Source organism: Eschrichtius robustus, chromosome 15, assembly GCF_028021215.1.
Source record: "Eschrichtius robustus isolate mEscRob2 chromosome 15, mEscRob2.pri, whole genome shotgun sequence".
Lineage (NCBI taxonomy): Eukaryota > Metazoa > Chordata > Mammalia > Artiodactyla > Eschrichtiidae > Eschrichtius > Eschrichtius robustus.
Genome location: NC_090838.1, coordinates 26889209 through 26915375, shown reverse-complemented (window position 1 = coordinate 26915375; position 26167 = coordinate 26889209). Strand labels below are relative to the sequence as shown.

Sequence of the window (26167 nt, the reverse complement as noted above, 5' to 3'; positions counted from 1 at the left end):
CTTCTGCTAAAAGAAGAGTTCTGTGGCTGAATATGATTGAGAAACGCTACATATTCTATATACATTTGCACATGAAAGACCCCCTGAGAAGTTCTTTGGCGAGGACTCTTGGTTTTCTCTGTTTAACTTGGTATTCTCCACACTTCTGGCCATGGAATCTTTTTTCACACACCACCTATTAACATCGAGCTGACCTAGTGGTCTGTGGAGCACATTTTGTGAAATGTTGCTCTCTTGGGTCAGCCCCAGGAACTATCATATGGGTCTCTTTGTGATGGTATTTGTTTCAACCTAGGCCCTACTGCAGCCGTAGCCTCCCCTCATGACCTGTAACTGTCCCACATTTATAAAATAATCATCTAGCATGGGGTGGATTCAATCACTGAACTCACTCAAAGGAAGCAAACCACCGTGGGAACAACTCCCTGCCTTCCAACCCTTCTGTCTGCAGGGTAACATGATAGAAGAATTATCAGAGCCCAGAGAACAGCCTGTATTTATTTCTCAATACATGTGTGCTACACATGGAAGATGCACATCTCTGCCGGTCTTGGATTTCCGACTATAATCTATAGACAGTACATTAATTTCTCCTTGAAACATTCATAATAACATATCTATTATGGGCTTTCTCCATGACTCGTGATACAACAGGCATCTTCCCATTGATTTTATAGCCCCAGAGACGAAGGTCAAAGAGCCATTGGAAAATACAATGTGCTAATGACTCACTTCACCACTGTCTTTCCTGAAGAAAAGTGAATAAAATAAGCAGACATTTCCCTTTTGAATCCTATCCCAGTGATAGGAGCATAGTAAGAGGACACACCAGAAGATGATTTTACAATGGATGGGAATGGGTCCCAAACTGATTTTCAATGCTAAAATGATACTCAGGTCCAAATCAAAACTTTAAATTCTTACCCAAAATATTGTGCCTATTTAGACTACAAAGAGAAGCAGGAGTTCCAAGAGGATGCCTAGGACAGTAAAGTAACACCTTCAAATCAGTAAAACATATCAATTGCCTCTTGGTCATTGAGACTGCAAAACATGATTCAGCATCACATTAAGTACCCCTCCCCCCCAGTTTCTGGGATTAAATCACTAAATACAGCAGAGCGCTGTGATGAATCTGATAGGTAAATAAAAAGAATTTTAAACATTTTAAGCACTTTGAATAATTTAATTATCAAGTCTGGTTGACTCCAGTCTTAGTTCACGCCTACTGATTTTCTACTACGATTTCCCAAATATGTAGCGATAACAGTGGATTCTAAGTTTCATTTTCATACCCACATTAGTCTCCTATACATATTGCTTATTTCCTCCTGGAAAGAAATAAATATCAGAGCAATAAATTCCCTTTTGTTAATGGAACTGAAGGGAACTTTAGAGAAAACACTAACTGTAGCGAATGTTGCATAAACTAAGAAGTCACAGAAGAACATGCTGAAGGAAGGGAAAAGTCACTGAAAAGCTTTTAAATGAAAACATCAATGGATACTATCACGTCACTAGTCACAGTCCTGAATATTAAAGAAATGATATTGGCCACATGCTGCTAAGTGAAAGAAGACAGACACGAAACACTTACTGGATAATTTGAAAGATCCTAAAAAGACAACTTATCTATGCTTATAATAGTCGGGACAGTGATTACTTCTGGAAAAGAGGGAGAAAGTAAAAATTGAGAAGGGACAGAGGGAGGATTCTGGGGTGCAGGGGATCTTCTATTTCTTGACTTGAGTGATAAGTACAAAGTTATGTTCACTTTGTGATATTCACTGAGCTAATTCCCTGTGATTTGTGCATTGTTCTATATATAGGTTACACTACTAATAAAAATTTAAATAGATAATAAACTACATAATTTCTAATATTATCAGACCTTTTTCACCAACACTTTTTCAACATGGCCTCATAAGTTTAGACGTAAAGTGACCTCCCAGTAATACAAATAAAGATCTTCAAGGTGTTACAGACTGATTTCTAAAATCGCCCCAATTCTCTACCTCTTTTTGTATCCATGACCTTGTCTATGGGACTTTGTAACTTCTCCCACTAGCAAGTAGAGTCTATTTTCCCACTCCTTGAATGCAGGCTGGCCTGTGACTTCCTTCAGCCACCAGTTACAGCTGAAGTGACAGTGTGTCAATCCCAAGCCTAGGCCTGAAAAGCTTTAGATAAGACACCTTGTGGAAGATTGCTGAGCCATCCCTGCTGAAGCCATCCTGGACCATCCAGCCCCAGGCAGCCATCAGCTGGTCACAGACCCAAGACTGAGGCTGGCCGACATCACCCATACCCGGCCTGGGTCAGCAGAACTGTCCAGCTGCCCCCAGAAGCGTGAGAAACACATGACTGTTTTAGTAAAGTAACTGTTAACTTACAGGGGAAGGGAGAAGAGGTGATACAGAAGGGGAGTGCCTCAGGAGGAGTGCCCAAAAGGAATGCAAGCTTAAACAAACAGCCTCTAGAGGCCTCAACGTTCTGTTTGCTAAGGACTTCAGGCTAAAACTAAGGTACAATGGCTTGCTAATAACAAGAGAGAAAAACACTTATTTTACCTGAAAGGAGACACATTAAAAACAGGAAAACTTGCTGTGAAAGTAAACAATGAAGTGTGGAGAACTCTGATTTCTAAACCAAGTTACTGAAAGCACCTAAAAGGATAGTCTGATCTAAAGAGTAAAAGAACCAGAGAGCATCTAATATCCCCCCCCAGTGCTGCTGCTTTAAGCCATGGTTTCCCCACCTGTAACAAGCAGATGCAGTCGTTGTCAGGAATTAATGACATAAAAAGCATGGTAAGAAGTACTACAAACTACTACGTAAATGTTAGTAGCACAGAGGGGGGAGAGGGAGGCCAGGCATCAGAGGTAGATGCTAGCACTCTCCAGGTATGCTATCTTCCACTACTTAATTTCTTTGAGCCTCAGGGCTCAGTTTCACTACAAGTTTAAAAAAACATAACACTATCTCACAGGGTTACTGTGAGAATTATGACATAGCTGAAGCACCCAACCCAATGGCTCCACTAAATAGGCATTCAATAAACACTAGCAAAATACATAAACAGGTAGATAAAAAGATGTGTAGGTGATAATGACCAAAAAGGAAATTTATTGTATTAGAAAAGAGAAAGTTATCAAATTTCTTATGCAAGTATTACCATAAGGAGAGAAGTAGCACATAAATAAAATCAAGAGTAATTAGAGCAGCAGGTGGCCTAGCTAGTTCCACCTCAGGAGAAAGTCTGGAGAAAAGTTGGGTGAGAACCTAAGGACACTAGAGGAAGCAGTTGGGGTAGGTACAAAAGGGTTAAAGTGGGCTTGAGTGCTGGAGAACTTAGCAAACTTAGACCTTTTATGGCACTTGCCATGTCAGGATCACTGTCACTAAAAACATAGTTATGTCTACAGATCATCGCCGTCTCCCTTGTTCCTTGTTCCCATCACTGCAATAAGACCCAGAACAAGGTGAGTGGGCCTTGAAAGAGATGGGGAGACAGGGAGGAAGGGAGGATGGGAAAGAGAGAAAAAGAGAGGGAGAGTCCAGAGCACTCACTACAGTCATCCCTTGATATCCCTGAGGGATTGGCTCCAGGACCCCCTCTCCTCATGCAGATCCCCAAATCTGTGGACGCTCAAGTCCTTTGCATCAAACGGCATAATACAGCCAGCCCTCCATATCTGCAGATGCAGAACCCACGAATGTGAAGGGCTGATTGTACTAATTTGAAGACATTTATGTTAGCTCCATGACAATTTGGTCACAACCCAAAATCTTTGAAGCAAACCAAAAATGTCAATGGAGGAAAAAACAAAATTAACAAAATTAATTAACAAACTATATCAACTTCCCATGTATTTAAAATAAAACCTTGAAAGAAGCTTACACTCACTAGCCTTAGGCACTGTACGAGACAAACTTCAAATTCAGCCTGCCTCAACCCCCAAAATACCTCAACAGACTCACCCACCTCCACTGGTGCATGTTCTCCCATGCCCGTGTCTTAGTTCCTTTCAGCCCTAATAACTACCCTACCCCATATATCACCGTCTTGCCCAAATGACAATTATTGGAAAGTAAAATTATTTTTCTACATACAAAACTCAGACAAAATTACTAAAACCAACAGGAGTTAGTTCCAAGATTGTTAAAAAAAAAAAAAAATAACAATCTTGCTCATAGCCATATTCAATATAAAATACCTGGGGAAAGCCTAAATGAAATGTGAAGAGCCTATGTGAAGAAAAACATACTACTTAACTGCGCTTTTTGTGTTTTCAAATTTGTAAAGAAAAGGAAATAAGGAAGGAGAGGAGGGACACAGTCAGTGGGCTCTCTAAGCCTAGTGGGAAGGGAAATCATACACGCTCTCTGAAGCCTAAGGTGCACAGGATGAATCAAAGCTTGGGAACCAATAATGTCTCTTCTATACGTAATCGTAGCTTCACATGAAGGTTTATGTTCAAGTACACCCCTGACAGCATTATATATATATAAAGGAAAAAAAGAAACTAATCTGAAAATCCAACTTTAGGGGAATGGTTAAATGAATTATCCTATATCCATTAACTGGGATTCTATGTCAGCATTAAAATAAGTTTTAGAAGGTTATTTAATAATATCAGAAAGTGTTCATTATCTATTAAGTAAAAACACAGTTTTCACAACTATCCATGAAATATAATCTCAAATTTATATATATGTATATATACACATATATATATGATTGGAAGAAAATATAACAAAATACATTTATTTGGTAATTTTTATTTTCTATACACTTCTCTAGTTCCTAAATATTAAACAATAGGTGTGAATTATTTTTATAAACAGGAAAGAAAGTGTTTTTTTTTTTTTTTTTCAAGGAATATGTTTTTAAATGCCATCTGTGATTTTCGAACTCAATGGGAACTGTCCTCTGAAACTGCATAGTGTTTGGTTCATTTCTTACAGCACTAACTACATGCTACCTTGATGTTTTAATCATATGTGAGAACAGTGATTTTTGTAAGGGTAGGAATTGAGTTTTATTAATATATTTCTCAGTGTGCCCCCACTTAAATCGTCATTAAATATCCATAAAACAAATGAGTGAATGCATGGCAGATGGTGAATAAATTTATGTTGATGGGCTGCTTAATTACAATGGTTAAAAAGACTATCTGTGGATAACAATTATATAATTTGAAGTTTTCTGAAAAGCTTTTCTGTATTCTCAAGGAAAAGCAATTTATTATATTGATACATATATATATGTTAAAAACCACATTCTGATACTGATTTCTTAAAAAAAAAAAAAAAAACCTCAATCCTGATATGGATTTTTTTTTTTTTTTTTTTAAAGTAACACAGTAAGTTCATGCTTTGGCATTCACCCCAGTTCCTAACATAAAGCAATTACAGATAAAATATCAAGGTCAAAAAACAAGGTCAACATCCCAGTAAACCTGAAATGGTATAGAAATACATGGTAGCTGGTGGTCACTGAAGCTCTGGGTCTGCTGTCTAGAAAGCAGCAGGGGAAGCCAGGAGTTTAACACATTATTGACCAGGGGATTTTTGCAGAAACAAATGCCTGTTGCTGTAATACGTCTCCAGTCAAAAATGGGTTTAACAACTGAGGATAACAAACTAAACCTATTTATGCAAAAACACTCCTCCCTCAGCAACTAAAATCCAGCTAAACTTTTCAGTTTGCTTAAAAAGTTAAATAAATACATTTTAAAAAATGAAAAAAGAACAGGTTAGCTATGAAAAACAATGAGAAATTTTGGAACTGATAAATAATCTTAGAATTAAAAGTGTAACAGATGGAATAGAATCTAGATAGGCATAGTAAAGCAGCAATTAGAAAATTGGAAGACAGAACTGAGGTATTCATGCACAAGGTAGCAAAAAGGACAAGAGGATAAAAGCACAAAAGACGTATTATAAGAGACACGAAAACCAGAGGCTCCAACACTTGTCTAAAAGGAGTTTCAGCTGAAAAGCACGGTGGAGAAGCAATACTTTAAGAGATAACAGCGGATCATTTTTCACATTTGAGGAAAGACCTGAGTCTTTTTTCAAATTTGAGGAAAGACCTGAGTCTTCAGATTTTACCACACATCGTGGTAAAACTACAGAACATAAAGAATTCAGAGATGATCTACAAAGAGAGAAACATTATCTACAAAGGAAGAAAGTATCAAAAAGAGGTCAGAAAGACACTGGTATAATGTAGGTCAAAAGTATTGTTGGAAAATAACTGTTATCCTAGAATTGTACACTTGACTAGTCTCGTTACAGAATGAGCTCAAAATAAAGATATTCTCAGACATGTAAAGTATATACTTCTCAGAGATCCTCATTTAAAGAACTGTTAAGTTCTTTAATCATTGTTCTTTAATCATCTCATTTAATCACTGTTAATGTGATCTCAAAATATAAATTAGCAAATAAAAATACAGGATACCCAGTTAAATTTGAATTTGAGATAAACTAATACTTTTAAAATACATGTCCCAAATTATTTGCTGTTTATCTGAAATTCAGATTTAACTGGGAGTCCTATATTTTACCTGGCAATCCTACCACGAAAGAAAACATGAACCCACAAAGCAAGCAGAGGACACAAGAAACAATGCTGAGTGCAAAAACTGATACAGTGTCAGTAAATTCATTTAACTATTAACTGTATGAAAAAGACTATTTCCATTAACTATACCTTTGAAAATAATTCTAAAATGATAACTCTTCTCTAAGCCACAAATCCATTTTCTTTTAAGTGTGCAAGAAGTTGTCATAATGGCCTTTGGACATTTCTACGTTAAAAGAAGTGTAAATCTAACAGCTGTTTTGCCAGCATGTATCACAAAGCCCGTTATATTACAAATGATACATGCATTTAATCATAAGGAACATAAGAAACTTGTCTTAAAATTAGGCATCACTTCATCTCACCCTACCTGTCTGTTTTAACCCAACACTATGCCATAGGCCACATTCTTTTCTCCAGCCAAGTCAGTTTTCCTGAGGGTCTCTCCTGTACTTTCTAGTCCCCTCAAAGCACTCAAAGACCAGTCTTCCTCTATGTGTTCACCATACTCCATTCACAACCAATTTTTTGATGATCATTAAGACATCTGAAATGTAAGCTACAGTCCAGACAAGCTCTTCATAACCAAGAATGTCCATGTACAGCTTCCTTATGTGGATTATTAACCAAGATCGGTGAGTTTCATTTAATGACAGAGATACGCCCCTGAAAAAAAAAAGTGCATTATCTTTTCTATGGTCTGAATACAATTCAGTTTTAGATGCACTTCGGGGTACTTCCTATCAAAAAGGAGACCTGCAGTGAAAGTTTTAATAGAGTATTACTGTCTTAGTGTATCTGTGTTGTAAATTTATTTTATTAAAGCAGAACAACCAGTGTAATAAAATAATGCCAAAAGAAAGTTATGTGGACAGCTCTTTCATATTTGCTTTAACAGGCCCATCTGGAGGCAGCTGAAATTCAGCTAGATGGATGAGTGAACAAAGCAAATCACATCCTGCTGATTCAAACTGATTTAATTACACTAAATCCAAAGGGCAAGACCAATGTCTTATTCATCATTTATCACATATCCTCAGTCTGTAGCTCAGGAGTGCTCCGCCAACTAATGTTTGTGGATTATGGAATATTTTTTACAGATTTCAAAATTATTCTTGAAAAAGGAATATGCATACACTGGATTCTAAAAGCGTAGACGTCTTCTAGCTATGTATTTTGGCATTGCCCACAGCACCTCTGCACATGCTAAAAATGTAGAAAACAGTAGATTGATTAATTTATAGGTATAAAATCAAACAGGTAGGTGATTTTAGCATATCAAGAGATATTTGCTTTTAATAAAAGATTTCACTGAAAAGACTGGTCCCCAAGTAATTTCAGAACCCAATTCTAGTTTTAAAAGTTAGATTTACACCTAATTTTTAAGAACTCATTTATTTCATGGCAAAGTTATGGGAAAATGAGTACTCAAGATGCAGGGAAGAAGTATGAAAGTAGGAGTTCCTATGATCATTTCCATGAGGTACTACTTCATTTAATTCTAGTTCTACATCAAAACTTTAGAATAATAATCAAATGACAAAAGCTGCTCTAGATCCACCAGGAAATTTAATTGTATTGTTTGTTATGATAAATGAAGCAAATTATAACAATTCCATAATGTTGAGGGTAGTGAGGCAAGGTTTTAGAGCTCCATGTGTTTATATGTAATAAATCATTCCTTTGAAAAGATAATTGTAGCACCACTAGAAAGGAGGGGGAAAAAAACCAACTTTTAGGGCAATTATTTGAAAGCTCCTCAAATTAACTTGTGAACAGTTGGTTCTTTGTTACGGAGTGCCCATTATGAAAAATTGTTTCAGGACATTAATTCACTTAGTTGAAGGAAATAATGTAATTCTAGTTATTAATCACTTTAATTTTAAATGTGCTTTGTAAACTGAGAAGACATTAAACTCCAAGAACAATGTGGAATGCACAAGTAATTAGACAGTTAATGGGCTTCTTTTGAAAAACTTCAGCATAAAATCAAAAGGCTTCAAGGCTCTAGGAAAATCCAAGTGTATATATGTAATGTGAGAAAGTTCTACCCAATTTTAGTGACCAATAATATCACCAAGGGAGTGAAATTAAGCCCTTCTCTCAAAAGCAATTTCCATAGATTCATATTACGTTATGAGTCAATCTTCTCTGTAGTGTAATTTAGCTGTGCCTTCTTGAGGCACCATGAAATAGAATTCTCTGTGATACTTCACTCCAGAATTCACACCAAAAAGTACAACACTGTTTTGCAAATATCTTCCTGAGACAAACATAAGCCAGGATTTGGCGTTACTGAACATCACTGCAACTGACTGAGGTGGAACCATTTGATATGCTCAGTATGAACAAAAGTTGCTAAAGGTCACTCCATACCAGCCAAACCAGAAGAGGAAAAGACAAAAAACCTCAAGGAATTATTTAAAGGATTCTCCATTTTATTTTGCTAAATGAGATGGCAAATGATTACTTGCAAATTTTCACTTCCACTTCTACAGTGGTATTTTTATGAACATGAACTGTTAGAACCTTGAACCAGCCAGTAGAAGGAATATGTTAGATAACCATCCTTTCTTATTAAACAAAGCCAAATGAACATTAATTGCTTTGACTTCTACTCGTTCTCAAAACAGATGGCATATCGTATCTACATTAGTAATACTTCATAGATATATACAAAATTGGTAAAGGAGGTCATGCTGCAGACAGAAACAGAGGTGGCTTGGGAGTTTAATCCTAGCTGGCCTCTTAATTATCTGTGTGACCTTGGGTACTCTCTGTCTCTCTGTTTCTAATTGGGATTCTTAATGTCCAAATCCCACCCCACCCCGAGAAAATAAGTATATTCTTCATCATTTGACATTCAGAGAAATTAGGAGCATCTGACATTTCTGGAGAGTATCTAACAAGTAGCCATGTAGGATTAGGATGGTGAAGGATGAATAAGGATCCTCCTTTTTCTACAGCTTAATGAAGCAACCAGATATGCCTGATCAAGGGGACACTTCAGGAAACTACATGTCTAAAAATTGTGCGACAGACCAAAAAGTAATTTCCCTCTTCTCATGCACAACCTCTGTCCTTGGTGACAGAGTAATACTGGTATCAGAGTACTGGAATGAACCTACAGAGTCATTTAACATTATGTACTGCACAGGACAGAAAGTCCCTGTAGCATCGCAAGCCAATAGTTATTAAGGATCTGTTGGATCACCTCTAAGTGCTGGAAGCTGAGTACTTCCAAAGGTGTTCCATTACACTAATGGGGAACTCTAACCCACAGAAAAGGTTTGCTTGTAGTTGTTGTAAATATGCCTCCTCATAACTCCATTCTATTGACTATGGCCTTTGAAGCAACTCAAAAAAGTCTTGTTTTGTAGGAAAGTTGATCAAACATTTATTTAAAGCCATGTTTGTAAGGCAGCTATTATATTTCTCTTCAGTCTCAACTTCTCTAGGCTAAACACCCTCATGTTTAACACCAGGCCCTTCACAAGCCTGGCTGACCTTATTAGCCAAAAGATAATGAACACCAAATACCCAAACCCCAAATTCAGTCTGACTGGCAGAGTACAAGGTCATTACTTCCAATGCCCTGCTCATTCTGCTTCTATTAACACATCCTCATAATGGGCTAGGGCTTTTCATATACATTTTTATCCAAATCTGTGAAACAACTTGGTTTATACTGTAGAATATATATTTAGTCATCTATTCATTCTTCCATCCATTTAATTCCACCTTCCATCCATATAATATGAACTTTTAATAATATCTAAAATTCTACTGATTCTTACATAATGTTAATTAATCCATTACTCCCATGTACCTAGCAGTACTACAGGCTTGCAGATGTTTCTCAAAAAGCATCTTGGGCACCCTCTCCTTTGCCAACATTCTTTCATCTACGATGAGGGCTTATAATATTCGAAGGCAAAACTTTTTAAAGACATGGTATGTCTATGTGCATTTCAAAAAAAGATTCTTTTTAAGTCAGTAAAAGCTCTACAAATCATAAAAGTTAAACAGACACAGTATTATAGAGACAATTTACTTGAGAAAATTCTCAGGTAATTAAGATATTCCTTTGACGTGAACCATTTTAATAGGGATTAATCTATATATTGTTAACATTACCTAAATCTACTCAGCCCTGTAAACACATACTGGCCAAGGAGAGAGAGCCTGAAACCACAAGTCCGAGGAATGTGCTGTGTTTTGATATGGATTTTCGTTCAATAAGACTGCTGGAGGCTCTTTCAACATTTATTCCAAAGTACACATAAGTTACTACAACCACCACCTTCATCCTAGATGCGTACTGGGAAATTAGCAGCATTAACTGGGCATCTCCCAAAGTAACTGAAATGAATTTGCTATCATATATGGATACTAAACTTGGCACTGGTAAACCTGAGTTACAACTTCAGCTCTATTTAGCCACAGGAAAGTCATTTAACCAGTCTGGGCTTGAATATCCTCACTTGTAAAGTATAGACACTGAACTGGATGATTTCTGAAGGTCCCTCTGCTGTATGTTTCCATATACATTGAACAAAAGCACTCAGGGCTGCCAACAAACACATGAAAGGATGCTCAACATCACTAATCATTAGAGAAATGTAAATCAAAACTACAATGAGGTATCACCTCACACCAGTCAGAATGGCCATCATCAAAAAATCTACAAACAATTAATGCTGGAGAGGGTGTGGAGAAAAGGGAACCCTCTTGCACTGTTGGTGGGAATGTGAATTGATACAGCCACTAAGGAGAACAGTATGGAGGTTCCTTAAAAAACTAAAAATAGAACTACAATACGACCCAGCAATCCCACTACTGGGCATATACACTGAGAAAAACATAATCGAAAAAGAGTCATGTACTACATGGGCTTCCCTGATGGCTCAGTGGTTAAGAATCCACCTGCTAATGCAGGGGACACGGGTTCAATCCCTGGTCCGGGAAGATATCACGTGCTGCGGAGCAACTAAGCCCATGCGCTACAACTACTGAGCCTGAGCTCTAGAGCCCGCAAGCCACAACTACTGAGCCTGAGTGCCACAACTACTGAAGCCCGCGTACCTAGAGCCCATGTTCCACAACAAGAGAAGCCACCGCAATGAGAAGCCCATGCACCACAACTAAGAGCAGCCCCCACTCGTCGCAAATAGAGAAACCCGCGTGCAGCAACAAAGACCCAATGCAGCCAAAAAATAAATAAATAAATTTATTTAAAAAAAACAAAACAAAAAAACAAAAGGAGTCATGTACCACAATGTTCACTGCAGCTCTATTTACAATAGCCAGGACATGGAAGCAACCTAAGTGTCCATCGACAGATGAATGGATAAAGAAATGTGGCACATATATACAATGGAATATTACTCAGCCATAAAAAGAAACGAAATTGAGTTATTTGTAGTGAGTTGGATGGACCTAGAGTCTGTCATACAGAGTGAAGCAAGTCAGAAAGAGAAAAACAAATACCGTATGCTAACACATATATATGGAATCTAAAAAAAAACCAAATGGTTCTAAAGAACCTAGGGGCAGTACAGGAATAAAGATGCAGACGTAGAGAATGGACTTAAGGACACAGGGAGGGGGAAGGGTAAGCTGGCATGAAGTGAGAGAGTGGCATGGACATGTATACACTACCAACTGTAAAATAGATAGCTAGTGGGAAGCAGCCGCATAGCACAGGGAGATCAGCTCGGTGCTTTGTGACCCCCTAGAGGGGTGGGATAGGGACGGTGGGAAGGAGACGCAAGAGGGAGGAGACATGGGGATATGTGTATATGTATAGCTGATTCACTTTGTTATAAAGCAGAAACTAATACACCATTGTAAAGCAATTATACTCCAATAAAGACGTTAAAAAAAAAAAAGCACTCAAGGCATTTCACATTTAACTACATAGTTTTACCCTATTGACTAAGAAATATGTGTTTGCTCTGATATTTAATACCTGAATACTTCAAGGTAGCCAGAAATAGTCTGATGAAAGAAAAAAGGGAACTCTGCTGCCCAATCGTGTGTCAGTAAAGAAGTAGTCCTTCTAGGTACACGTATGCGCTCACCTGCACACACACCCACGTGTGGACAGGAGGTGACCAGCGTGGAGCCCACAGCGTGCTCCATAATGTAATCCCATCTCTCGTGGATTTCATCACAGATAGAAGGGGGAAAAGTTCCATAAAGTTTAAATGGTAGTGAAGTAATTCTAGCAACCACACACTAAACTTCTATTTCCTAAACAGAGTGAGCAAGAGGTGGTTCTCTGTGTAACCTTCACATGCTGGGCTAATGAACAAAACATGGCAAAACAACTCAGGTTTCTCAAAAGCCAAACAACTGTTGAGCTCATACACCAATGAAGTCAGTTAATCTTACCTTGACAAAAGGTGTTGTTAACCCGTTTATAACCTTGTAGACATTCCATCATTTGATTATATCCATGATAAGCTGTAAAAAAGAAACAGTTATGTTACATGCTTAGTTTAAATTCTTACAACCCTAAACTACTATATGTGATAACCAAAGCCATATAAAGCATCAGTGATCTTATTTCTAAGATACCAACCCAAGGTATATGTATTTCTTTCACATTTTCCTTGTTTTTCAGTATACCTCATATTTTGCAACAGACATAAATCTCAATTAGTTGTCAATCTTGATTATGTGAGTTCAAAGAATCATAAGACTGTTGTATATTTTCTTCCAATTAGTGATTATTTATTACCAAAAAAAAAAAAAATCAATTCCTCCCCAATGATTAACTACAGGCAGTTGAATTTTCTTATAAATTCAGAGAGGGTGACTATACATCCTGGTCTGCCTCGGACAACCCTTGGTGATACCTTTGCTCCAGCAAAGTTCATCAATACCACTCCATTTCACTCTTAAAAGTGTCCCAGTTTAGACAATAAATTATATGCTCGCCTCATTAACAGGCTCACATATTCCAGTGATGAGCTGATTCTTTATACCATGAAGCTGGGAAGAACAGAAGGTGAGGAGAGGAAGCTGGGAGAGGTGAAGGGCTGCTCTGATCAGTTGTATGGTTCATCAACTCAGAAAACTCATCAACAATACAAATGTCGCGGTCACCAATTTATCAACAAAATCCTAGTCACTGAAATTCTGACATCCTAACGTGATACCTGAGAACCTTTCTGGCATAAGTTCTGGGACCAAACTGACCTAGGTTCAAATCTTGGCTCTGCCACCTTGGAAGACAAGCTTCCTGGGTTTCAAATGGAATTCTGTACAATGGGAGTATTCCCATCTGTTGAGCAGGTCAGGGTTGTTGTGGAGTTTAGAGATAATTTATGCAAAATGTTTACTGCAATGCCTGACAAAAATAAGCCCAGATATCATTGTTTCCTGCAATAAGGTGTTATTTTATTAAGATGAGTAACAGAAGACGGGCTGTCATCAAAATAGGATGAATGGTCAAACCACTTCGAAGAACTGAACAAGGAGTAAAATAAAGAAAGCTGCAAGAAAAATGGAAATTTTGTTTTGAAAAATAAAATTATTTTGCCCCTAACACATGCTCTTTATTCTCACCACTAGTGAACAGCGTGAGTATTTACTAGTGGCATTCATGTCCTCTATTACTTCCTTTCTTTGCCGTATTTCTCCTGCTGGAAAGTGGTTAAAGTGAGGAATCTTGGAATAGTGGGTTAAAAGAAAAAAGAGGTTGATACAGGGGGAGTCGCCCATTCAGCCTCTTGGCCACATGTCCAGTCTTATCCCATATAACAAGGACACCCTGTAGCAGGTTACCTACAGAGACTGTGCAATCTCTGTCTGTGAATTGTTCAAAGGCAAAAGAGAGATCATATCTTGTCTAAAAATTAACAGTCATCTACCTCAAGGCAGAAAGAGCTGGACCAGATGATCTTAAATTCTTCTTCCATTTAGAATTTGATGCTAATTTTCTTCTAAAAATGTTTAAAGGACAAGCGACTTGTTCATACCAAGTACATTTTTAATAGAGTACAGACTCTCTAATGAAATTATTTGCAGATTTAAAATTACGTTTTCACAGTAAGAACTGATCACCAATGAAAGGTCCTTCTGTATGTGGCTAAACAAAAACTTCAAAACATTAAATAAAAGCCACCTGAAAACTGAATTTTGAACTACTTCGAGTGGGAAAAAAAAAAAAAAAAAAAAAAGGCATGGAACACAGAACCCTAGAGTCTAAAGCCAAGGAAAGTCTGCTCTCTTCCAAAACGAGTATGATTTAGATTAGTACCAACGAAGGCACGTTTGTTAAATGACACAGGAAGAATGTGACCCTGAGTATGTTTCTTGGGAGTGAGTCACATCGTAGGACGGCACAAAAGGAGTAAATGTCAAGATGTTAATAGTTTACTTCATTCATAATCTGCGTTGCTCTTCATGAAACAGAATCAATGTCTTCAATTTATACATTAGACGAGCCCATATATGACCTTATTTTCATCAGCATTTAGTTAAAAGTGATAGCAACTTTGTACTTTCACGTTCTACTTAAATTATCATATTAAGATATAAAACCATATAAAGCAGTGAATTTATCCCCAGATGATAAAATTCTAGATAGAAAATGATGGACGGTCGGGAGTTAGGGATTAAAAAACAAAGCAAAACAGAAAAACACAACAGTATGATTCCCTTTACTCTTAACTTCTGTCCCTGTCTTGCAACGCTGGGATTTGGAAATAAGAGGAAAGAGAAAAAGCTAAATAAGCAAAAGATACACAGAGAAGGGGAGAAATGGAAAAGAAAAATACGAGATAAAATGGAAAAAGTATTAGTGAACATAAATGCAGCCCCAAAACCAAGCTGTAAGAATTGGACTTCTCTTTCCTCAGCCCTGAGACTTAGCAGTGGGAAACATATCACCCTTCACAATATTCCTGAAGACAAACTTACCCAAAAATGAAGGGAGGACATTTTTAAAAAGGCAATGCTTCTTCAACATTTTAAATATAGACTCGTTTCGTGATCCATAAGACTCCACAGCAAATGACAGAGCTGGAGTCAAACTCAGGTCTACCTAACTCTAAACTCCATGCTCTTGAAATCATACCAAATGTCCCCTAGATGTCCCTTCAGTCAGGTTGCCACAATAATTTTAGGCAGATGTATCTTTCAGTGAGGCAGGACCATCGCACTCAACCCACTTGCTGGAAATTCACGTTGCTAATCATTACTGAAACTCAGAGAAAGTCCACTGGGGACAATGTCTCGGTACTGAATGTCATTATTTATGTGGTTTTTTTCCCCCCCCCATATGAAGAATTCATTAATTATCAGAAACTTTAGTAGGTGTTTCCAAACATTATTCCTCTAAAGGAAGATAGGAGCAATTATCAAGAAAATAAGTGAAATTAACTTAGACATCAAAACATTTAGAGAACGTTTAAGTCTGAAAGACAAGGAAGAGAGACAATTATTTAAAACAAATTATGATGGCGATGGAAGAACAGTATGTAAGACAGACCTATGGAGCAATGATTCTAAAATGGCAGATTCTAGATTGAACAAGTTTAAAAGGCAGTTGAGAATATCAATCAAATCAACAGACGTTTAAAGAAGGGTAAATAAAACTTATCCAATTGAAGCCAATGAGAAATTCCTTGCAGCATAAACTATTAAAAAAACCTATAAAAATCTTCAATAACACAAAGCAAAAGATGATGAAGAGAAAAACATCACTTGCTTTCTTGGCAAAAACACGACGAATAAGAGGAAGAAAGCTCAACTTAAAACAAGTTACCTCTGGCTTTCTGAGAAGTATTAGAAAAATTGTGAAAAAAGTAATAGAAAGATGTACATCTGGATTTATTCACTTCAACAGGTTCTGAACGACAAATTTTACAGACTAAATGCGTGTGGGTGTCAGTAGAGATTCATGTCATGAAAATGTGATAGTTTAACAGTAGCAACTAAGAGGAAAAGGAGAAAAGCACTGTGTCCTAGTGATTGTTTCTCTTTCACAAATCAGCAATCATTCGTTTCTCCATTTTAGCCTTTCCTTTCAGTGAAATTTGAAAACCTATAGTGTAATAAAAACTACAAGAGAAGTCGTGGATATTAATAAAAATTTCATTTAAGGAATGTAATTTAAGAAATAGCAACTGCTCTGACTTTTTATAGGGTTTGGAACATTTAATTATCGTTTTAAAAGAGATCTTATTTTTCTTTCACCTCAGAAAATAGAGCCTACTTATAGCACATCCCCTGTCTAAAGACTTTTTTTTTCAAAATAAGTAATCCAGCTGGACAAGGCAACTGATAACTGTGTTTATTAAAAAACAGAATCCATGTGAAAGCTTTCTCAGACTTGCAAGGTTTCTGGAAATGCAAATTTTCACACTACGTTCTACAATTCAATGCAATTTCTTTGAAGTCTAATGTTGCCTCACCATTAAAACCGTAATCATAAGGAAACAGATACGCTACATTAACCTGCAAAGGAATGATGAAACGTCACTTACACGGCTTCTTGGGGCATTTCTGGCATTTATGAAAGCCCCAGGAGGTACCCACGGTTCCACAGCAGTCCTCCTGCTTTGAAAGGCCAGGAAGCGCTTTGCCACACTGCAACGATGAGGCGTGAAATACAAAAGTTAATTGAATGCAGGATGCCCAGCTCCAGAGCACTGCTGTGCTTCACAGCCACATTATAAAACAGTTCTTGTTATTGACACAGAACCGGGGGGGGGGGGGGCGGGGGGTGGCGGGGAGACCTCTAAAACCTCAGAACAAAACACCAGCACACAATCAATACCGCACTCAAGTAAACATGCATATTTCCAAGAGCTCCTTGGCATTTTTAGAGTCTTCAGAAAACCTGTCACTGTTCAGAGCACTTTATAAAACTTAACTTTCCAATGCCATTTTTTCCTTAGTAAGAACCTCAAAACTTAAAAGATAAACTTTTTATAGATAACTAATAAGAACCTACTGTATAGTACAGGGAACTCTATTCAATACTCTGTAATGATCTATATGGAAACAGAATCTAAAAGAGAGTGGATATATGTATATGTATAACTGACTCACTTTGCTGTACAGCAGAAACTAACACAACATTGTAAATCAACTATACTCCGATTAAAAAATTAATTTTAAAATTTTTTAAAAATTCATAAAAGATAAACTTTTTAAATTTGAGTTTTAATTGTCTGTTGAAATCTCTGCCGTGGACACTCAGGGAACAGAGCTGTAAGGGTGAGGCGTGTACAGAGACCTTGAGAACATGGCACAGATCCCGCCTAAAGAGGCCACTGGTCCTCCTGTAACACCAAGGGCCGGGCAGGGACAGGATATGATCACAGGCTGAGCCAGATCAGCTCTGGACAAGACAAAGTCTCCAGGCATCCAAGCAGCCTGACCCAGGGAAGTCAGCCAAGCTAGGAAGGTACCGGCAGGTTTAAGTCAGGCCAGCAGGCAGAAAAGCCAGGCGTAGAGGCCACCTGAGCAACACGAGTTGACAGATGTGAAGATCCATCTCATCTTTTGGTCAACCAAGGTCAGAAGAGGCTGAGAGGCAGGATCCTAAAGTTAGACCAACTCAGTGGGGTTGGGAAGGCTCTAGGGCAACAGATTCTGCTCTGTGTACGGATTTGGAGGCCAGCTGTGCAGGAAGGGCCACCTGACTCCTCATCCCTATTGTGCAGGCTAAGCCCACGCCCCAGATCTAAGGGGTCCCTCTGCCTTCCTCTGCCTCAGTCTCTGTAAGATTCTCCAAATGGTTTCCAGAGTCATCTTTCCAAAGACAAGTCTGATCACATCACTCTGATTGAAAACCTTCAGCGACTCTCCACTGTCTGAAGACTGCAACCTCCCTAGCATGATACATGGGACCTTCCTGTTCTCACCTTAGACAATCTTTCTCTCTGTCCCCTTCCACCTCTCTACATCCATTCTTCAGGCACACCAAAGGACTCCTTATCTTCTGTACAAACTATCTTTCCAAAAGCCGTTTCTCCTCTCTGGAACGCCCTTCCTTCTTCTTTTGCCTGGAGAAACTCTCTTTATCCTGTAATCCCCAGCCCTGCAGAACCCTCACCACGAAGCCTCCTGTCTCCTCAATTTCAGCAAGTTCCTCCAACCATCCCCTCTACTCCAGGGCACTTTCTACACAATTCCACTGCTTCCACTATGCATTTTAATTAAACACAGATGTATCTTATTTATATCCCAATACACAGTACACATTGCAAAAAAACGCTCAATAAATGTGGAAGAAAGAAAGGAGGAACTAGGAAACAAACTAGTTGCCATCCATTCAAGCAAGCAGTGGTTCTGGGAAAAACCATGGAAATTAGCAAACTCGCCCAGGCTAGCAAGCAGAACTCAGGGACAAAAAGCTGGGGCAGGTGGTGACTCGAAGAAGGGCAGCAGTGAGTAGACACCAGTCACCTGGCAGGCCTCCAGGGACAGCGCTGCTTTCCCACCAGGTCCAACCATGCAGCATTCCCAACGAGGCTCTAAGTAACTACATGTCCCAATTGTAAAACAAAACCAGAGAAGGCTCAGCTCAGCTAATGAAGTTTTTGTTACATCATAGCTTTGAATTCCTTAGGATTTTGTGGTTTTTAATGATTTCAACAGGATGTTGTATGCTCTCCAAAAATAGCGTATGATAAGCAGGAGGAGGGGAGGGGGGAAAACGGGAAGGGAGTGTGAACACTTGTACAAAATGGAGAACCTGAGGGAAGAAGAGCACATACTGGCTGGATTGAGGTAGTTCCCAGATTCCTTTAGCTTAATCACAGAAGGCTTAAATCTGAAATATGAAGCACGGAAGAAAGAACAGTGCTCCAGGCATAAGACTGGAAACAAAATGATTATGTTAAGAACACAGAGGTCTCCACTGTTGCAGTCCACTGACAAAGTTTGCTTATGGTTTATTTCCAGTCTTATCAGTCAGATTTACATAAGACACCAGTGCACATCACATGTAGTCCATTCTTGTCACAGACTCTCTAGGTTCTTCCCTTCATCAAGCAAAACTCTCAACACTTGCCGATTTTATATGCTCTAAATGTTAGTAGCAGTTAAAATCCAATTTTCACCTTGGATTCCTAGAATGTTTCACTTGGGAGGGCAAAAATAAATCATTTCTCCCAACCAGGCCTCAAAAAAGGTACAAGGTTTTCATTAAAGGATTCAGGCCGCTTTATCCCATGGCTTTGTTTTGTGGGTCCACCACCAAGAGCAGCACAAGCCATCCAAATCGATCAAATAAATGGCAGCGTACGTGGTACCACGACACCGTGTGTTCTTCTCAAAACCGGGTCTGCACAGTATGAGGACAGACTGCAAGGGATGAAACCAGGCTTGTAACAAGGCACAAGGTTTCATGTACGCCCCTTTAGTTATTTAACGATGCAGAGACTTCAACGTGTAGCTGCAAACTCCACCTGAGACATCTTTGTGGCCAGATGAGGGCTCTCACACACGAGACTACTCAGCACCACTAGGTCTCACCTGGATGTAGGAAGCATCTAGAGTAAAAGAAGGTAGAGGAAGAACCTCCCCTCCACACCAAAAGTCCACATTGGAGACAATCTCATTGAAAAGGATGTTAGAATCCGGGATAAACTTCTCTCAGAATGCAAGATTCTACTTCTCCATGAGACATTATCACATGGACACAGGCTCTCTACAGAACCACATTTTTATTCCCATATTAAAGTGATTTTTACAACTTAAAAATACAAACGAGAGAGGGCAGACAGCAGAAGCAAGAACTACAATCCTGCAGCCTGTGCAACAAAAACCACATTCACAGAAAGATAGACAAGATGAAACGGCAGAGGGCTATGTACCACATGAAGGAACAAGACGAAACCCCAGAAAAACAACTAAATGAAGTGGAGATAGGCAACATTCCAGAAAAAGAATTCAGAATAATGATAGTGAAGATGATCCAGGACCTCGGAAAAAGAATGGAGGCAAAGATCGAGAAGATGCAAGAAATGTGTAACAAAGACCTAGAAGAATTAAAGAACAGAGATGAACAATACAATAACTGAAATGAACACTACACTAGAAGGAATCAATAGCAGAATAACTGAGACAGAAGAACGGATAAGTGACCCGGAAGACAGTATGGTGGAATTCACTGCTGTGGAACAGACTAAAGAAAAAAGAATGAAAAGAAATGAAGACAGCCTAAGAGACCTCTGGGACAACATTAAACACAACAACATTCGCATTATGGGGGTCCCAGAAGGAGAAGAGAGAGAGAAAGGACCAGAGAAAATATTTGCAGAGATTATAGTCGAAAATTTCCCTAACATGGGAAAGGAAATAGCCACCGAAGTCCGGGAAGCACAGCGAATCACATACACGATAAACCCAAGGAGAAACACACCGAGACATATAGTAAGCAAAGTGGCAAAAATTAAAGACAAAGAAAAATTATTGAAAGCAGCAAGGGAAAAACGACAAATAACATACAAGGGAACTCCCATAAGGTTAACAGCTGATTTCTCAGCAGAAACTCTACAAGCCAGAGGGGAGTGGCATGATATACTTAAAGTGATGAAAGGGAAGAACCTACAACCAAGATTACTCTACCCGGCAAGGATCGCATTTAGATTTGATGGAGAAATCAAAAGCTTCACAGACAAGCAAAAGCTAAGAGAATTCAGCACCACCAAACCAGCTCTACAACAAATGCTAAAGGAACTTCTCTAAGTGGGAAACACAAGAGAAGAAAAGGACCTACAAAAACAAACCCAAAACAATTAAGAAAATGGTCATAGGAACATACATATCGATAATTACCTTAAACGTGAATGGATTAAATGCTCCAACCAAAAGACACAGGCTTGCTGAATGGATACAAAAACAAGACCCATATATGTGCTGTCTACAAGAGACCCACTTCAGACCTAGGGACACATACAGACTGAAAGTGAGGGGGTGGAAAAAGATATTCCATGCAAATGGAAATCAAAAGAAAGGTGGAGTAGCAATACTCATATCAGACAAAATAGACTTTAAAATAAAGAATGCTACAAGAGACAAGGAAGGACACTACATAATGATCAAGGGATCACTCCAAGAAGAAGACATAACAATTATAAATATATATGCACCCAACATAGGAGCACCTCAATACATAAGGCAACTGCTAACAGCTATAAAAGAGGAAACCGACAGTAACACAATAATAGTGGGGGACTTTAACACCTCACTTACATCAATGGACAGATCATCCAAAATGAAAATAAATAAGGAAACAGAAGCTTTAAATGACACAATAGACCAGATAGATTTAACTGATATTTATAGGACATTCCATCCAAAAACAGCAGATTACACTTTCTTCTCAAGTGCGCACGGAACATTCTCCAGGATAGATCACATCTTGGGTCATAAATCAAGCCTCAGTAAGTTGAAGAAAACTGAAATCATATCAAGCATCTTTTCTGACCACAACACTATGAGATTAGAAATGAATTACAGGGGAAAAAACGTAAAAAACACAAAGACATGGAGGCTAAACACTATGTTACTAAATAACCAAGAGATCACTGAAGAAATCAAAGAGGAAATCAAAAAACACCTAGAGACAAATGACAATGAAAACACGACAATCTAAAACCTATGGGATGCAGCAAAAGCAGTTCTAAGAGGGAAGTTTATAGCTATACAAGCCTACCTCAAGAAACAAGCAAAATCTCAAATAAACAATCTAACCTTACACCTAAAGGAACTAGAGAAAGAAGAACAAACAAAACCCAAAGTTAGCAGAAGGAAAGAAATCATAAAGATCAGAGCAGGAATAAATGAAATAGAAACAAAGAAAACAATAGCAAAGATCAATACAACTAAAAGCTGGTTCTTTGAGAAGATAAACAAAATTGATAAACCATTAGCAAGACTCATCAAGAAAAAGAGGGAGAGGACTCAAATCAATAAAGTTAGAAATGAAAAAGGAGAAGTTACAACAGACACCGCAGAAATACAAAGCATCCTAAGAGACTACTACCAGCAACTCTATGCCAATAAAATGGACAACCTGGAAGAAATGGACAAATTCTAAGAAAGGTATAGCCTTCCAAGACTGAACCAGGAAGAAATAGAAAATATGAACAGACCAATCACAAGTAATGAAATTGAAATTGTGATTAAAAATCTTCCAACAAACAAAAGTCCAGGACCAGATGGCTTCACAGGTGAATTCCATCAAACATTTAGAGAAGAGCTAACACCCATCCTTCTCAAACTCTTCCAAAAAATTGCAGAGGAAGGAACACTCCCAAACTCATTCTATGAGGCCACCATCACCCTGATACCAAAACCAGACAAAGATACTACAAAAAAAGAAAATTACAGACCAATATCACTGATGAATATAGATGCAAAAATCCTCAACAAAATACTAGCAAACAGAATCCAACAACACATTAAAAGGATCACCATGATCAAATGGGATTTATCCCAGGGATGCAAGGATTCTTCAATACACGCAAATCAATCAATGTAATACACCATATTAACAAAGTGAAGAAGAAAAACCATATGATCATCTCAAGAGATACAGAAAAAGCTTTTGACAAAATTCAACACCCATTTATGATAAAAACTCTCCAGAAAGTGGGCATAGAGGGAACCTACCTCAACATAATAAAGGCCATATACGACAAACCCACAGCAAACATCATTCTCAATGGTGAAAAACTGAAAGCGTTTCCTCTAAGATCAGAACAAGACAAGGATGTCCACTCTCACTGCTATTATTCAACATAGTTTTGGAAGTCCTAGCCACGGCCATCAGAGAAGAAAAAGAAATAAAAGGAATACAAATTGGAAAAGAAGAAGTAAAGCTGTCACTGGTTGCGGATGACATGATACTATACATAGAGAATCCTAAAGATGCCACCAGAAAACTACTAGAGCTAATCAATGAATTTGGTTAAGTTACAGGATACAAAATTAATGCACAGAAATCTCTTGCATTCCTATACACTAATGATGAAAAATCTGAAAGAGAAATTAAGGAAACACTCCCATTTACCACTGCAACAGAAAGAATAAAATACCTAGAAATAAACCTTCCTGGGGAGAAAAAAGACCTGTATGCAGAAAACTAGAAGACACTGATGAAAGAAATTAAAGATGATACCAACGGATGGAGAGATATACCATGTCCTTGGATTGGAAGAATCAATATTGTGAAAATGACTCTACTACCCAAAGCAGTCTACAGATTCAATGCAATTCCTATGAAATTACCAATGGCATTTTTTACGGAACTAGAACAAAAATCTTAAAATTTGTATGGAGACACAAAAGACCCTGAATAGCCAAAGCAGTCTTGAGGGGAAAAAATGGAGCTGGAGGAATCAGACTCCCTGACTTCGGACTATACTACAAAGCTACAGTAATCAAGACAATATGGTACAGGCGCAAAACAGAAATATAGATTAATGGAACAAGATAGAAAGCCCAGAGGTAAACCCACGCACCTATGGTCAACTAATCTATGACAAAGGAGGCAAGGATATACAATGGAGAAAAGACAGTCTCTTCAAGAAGTGGTGCTGGGAAAACTGGACAGCTACATGTAAAAGAATGAAATTAGAACACTCCCTAACACCATACACAAAAATAAACTCAAAATGGATTAGAGACCTAAATGTAAGACCGGACACTATAAAACTCCTAGAGGAAAACATAGGAAGAACACTCCACGACATAAATCACAGCAAGATCTTTTTTGATACACCTCCTACAGTAATGGAAATAAAAACAAAAATAAACAAATGGGACGTAATGAAACTTCAAAGCTTTTGCACAGCAAAGGAAACCATAAACAAGATGAAAAGACAACCCTCAGAATGCAAGAAAATATTTGCAGATGAATCAATGGACAAAGGATTAATCTCAAAAATATATAAACAGCTCATGCAGCTCAATATTAAAGAAACAAAAAACCCAATCCCAAAATGGGCAGAAGACCTAAATAGACATTTCTCCAAAGAAGACATACAGATGGCCACAAGGCACATGAAAAGCTGCTCAACATCACTAATTATTAGAGAAATGCAAATCAAAACTACAATGAGGTATCATCTCACACCAGTTAGAATGGGCATCATCAGAAAATCTACAAACAACAAATGCTGGAGAAGGTATGGAGAAAAGGGAACCCTCTTGCACTGTTGGTGGGAATGTAAATTGATACAGCCACGATGGAGAACAGTATGGAGGTTCCTTAAAAAACTAAAAATTGAATTACCATATGATCCAGCAATCCCACTACTGGGCATATACCCAGAGAAAACCATAATTCAAAAAGACACATGCACCCCAATGTTCATTGCAGCACTATTTACAATAGCCAGGTCATGGCAGCAACCTAAATGCCCGTCGACTGGCAAATGGATAAAGAAGATGTGGCACATATATACAATGGAATATTACTCAGCCATAAAAAGGAATGAAATTGGGTCATTTGTAGAGACGTGGATGCATCTAGAGACTGTCACACAGAGCGAAGTAAGTCAGAAAGAGAAAAACAAATATCGTATATTAACGCATATATGTGGAACCTAGAAAAATGGTACAGTTGAACCGGTTTGCAGGGCAGAAATTGAGACACAGATGTAGAGCACAAACGTATGGACACCAAGGGGGGAAAGTGGTGGGGGGTGGGGGGGTGGTGGTGTGATGAACTGGGAGATTGGGATTGACATGTATACACTGATGTGTATAAAACTGATAACTAATAAGAACCTGCTGTATAATAAAATAAAATAAAATTCAAAAATTTAAAAAACAAAACAAAACAAACAAAATACAAATGAATTTCTCCTATGTGAATCATTCACCACATTTTCAGAGAAAGCCTGTCTCTCATTTCAAGGCATATCTTATTAGAAATCCAGGAGAAATGTGCTAACTTTATAACCCAATATTTAGTTATTTCAAGTCAGAAAGAAAAATCTATCCTGTCCATCGATCAATGTGATAAAGCTCCTCAAAAAGTTCCCACAACCTCTGGATGCAGATAGGGGACACTCTAACCCCACATGTCCCTTCTAGGATTCAGCAAATGTATGACCCACCCAGAGGTGTCCAAACAGAACAAGGAAGGTTCTGGCAACCAGGTCCTGTGAGTATCAACTGAAGAAAGTAGAGATAATAAGACAGGTGGCAGAGTTCAGCTATGTTAAACAAACTTGTTGTTTGAAGTTAGCTGCATGGTGAAGGTATTAGCAGGACTAAAGGCTGCAAATCACAGGAAGAAAGGATTCAACTCATTAAGCAGGAGACCTTTTCGACAGTTAATAATCCTCAACAATGGAAGAGGTCAACATCTTCCCTGGGAATGGAGGCTGGAGGACCATCTCTCAGGAATGCTCAGGGTATGAAGTAGATGACTCTTAGGGTTTCTGCCAGGTCTAGGGTTCCATGCTCAATATACACCGACAGGTTGCATTACTTGATTTAGGAAATGCAAATTACTACACACTAGAGAAACCCCAAGTACTTCTGTTGCTCTCACGTCTCTACAGGACTGTGTCTGGGCAGATGCATTCCTTC

The 26167-nt window shown here is 38.2% G+C and overlaps 1 protein-coding gene across 6 annotated transcripts in view; it reads right to left on the bottom strand.

Moving 5' to 3' along the window:
• LTBP1 (latent transforming growth factor beta binding protein 1) overlaps positions 1-26167 on the bottom strand; it is a 419491-nt gene that overhangs the window by 163592 nt on the left and 229732 nt on the right. For all 6 annotated transcript variants that reach the window (XM_068564861.1, XM_068564862.1, XM_068564863.1 and 3 more), the window contains 2 exons: positions 17092-17194; positions 12989-13060 (listed from right to left, as the gene is read on the bottom strand). In XM_068564861.1, the coding sequence (XP_068420962.1) occupies positions 12989-13060; positions 17092-17194 (175 nt within the window). The remainder of the gene's footprint in view (positions 1-12988; positions 13061-17091; positions 17195-26167) is intronic.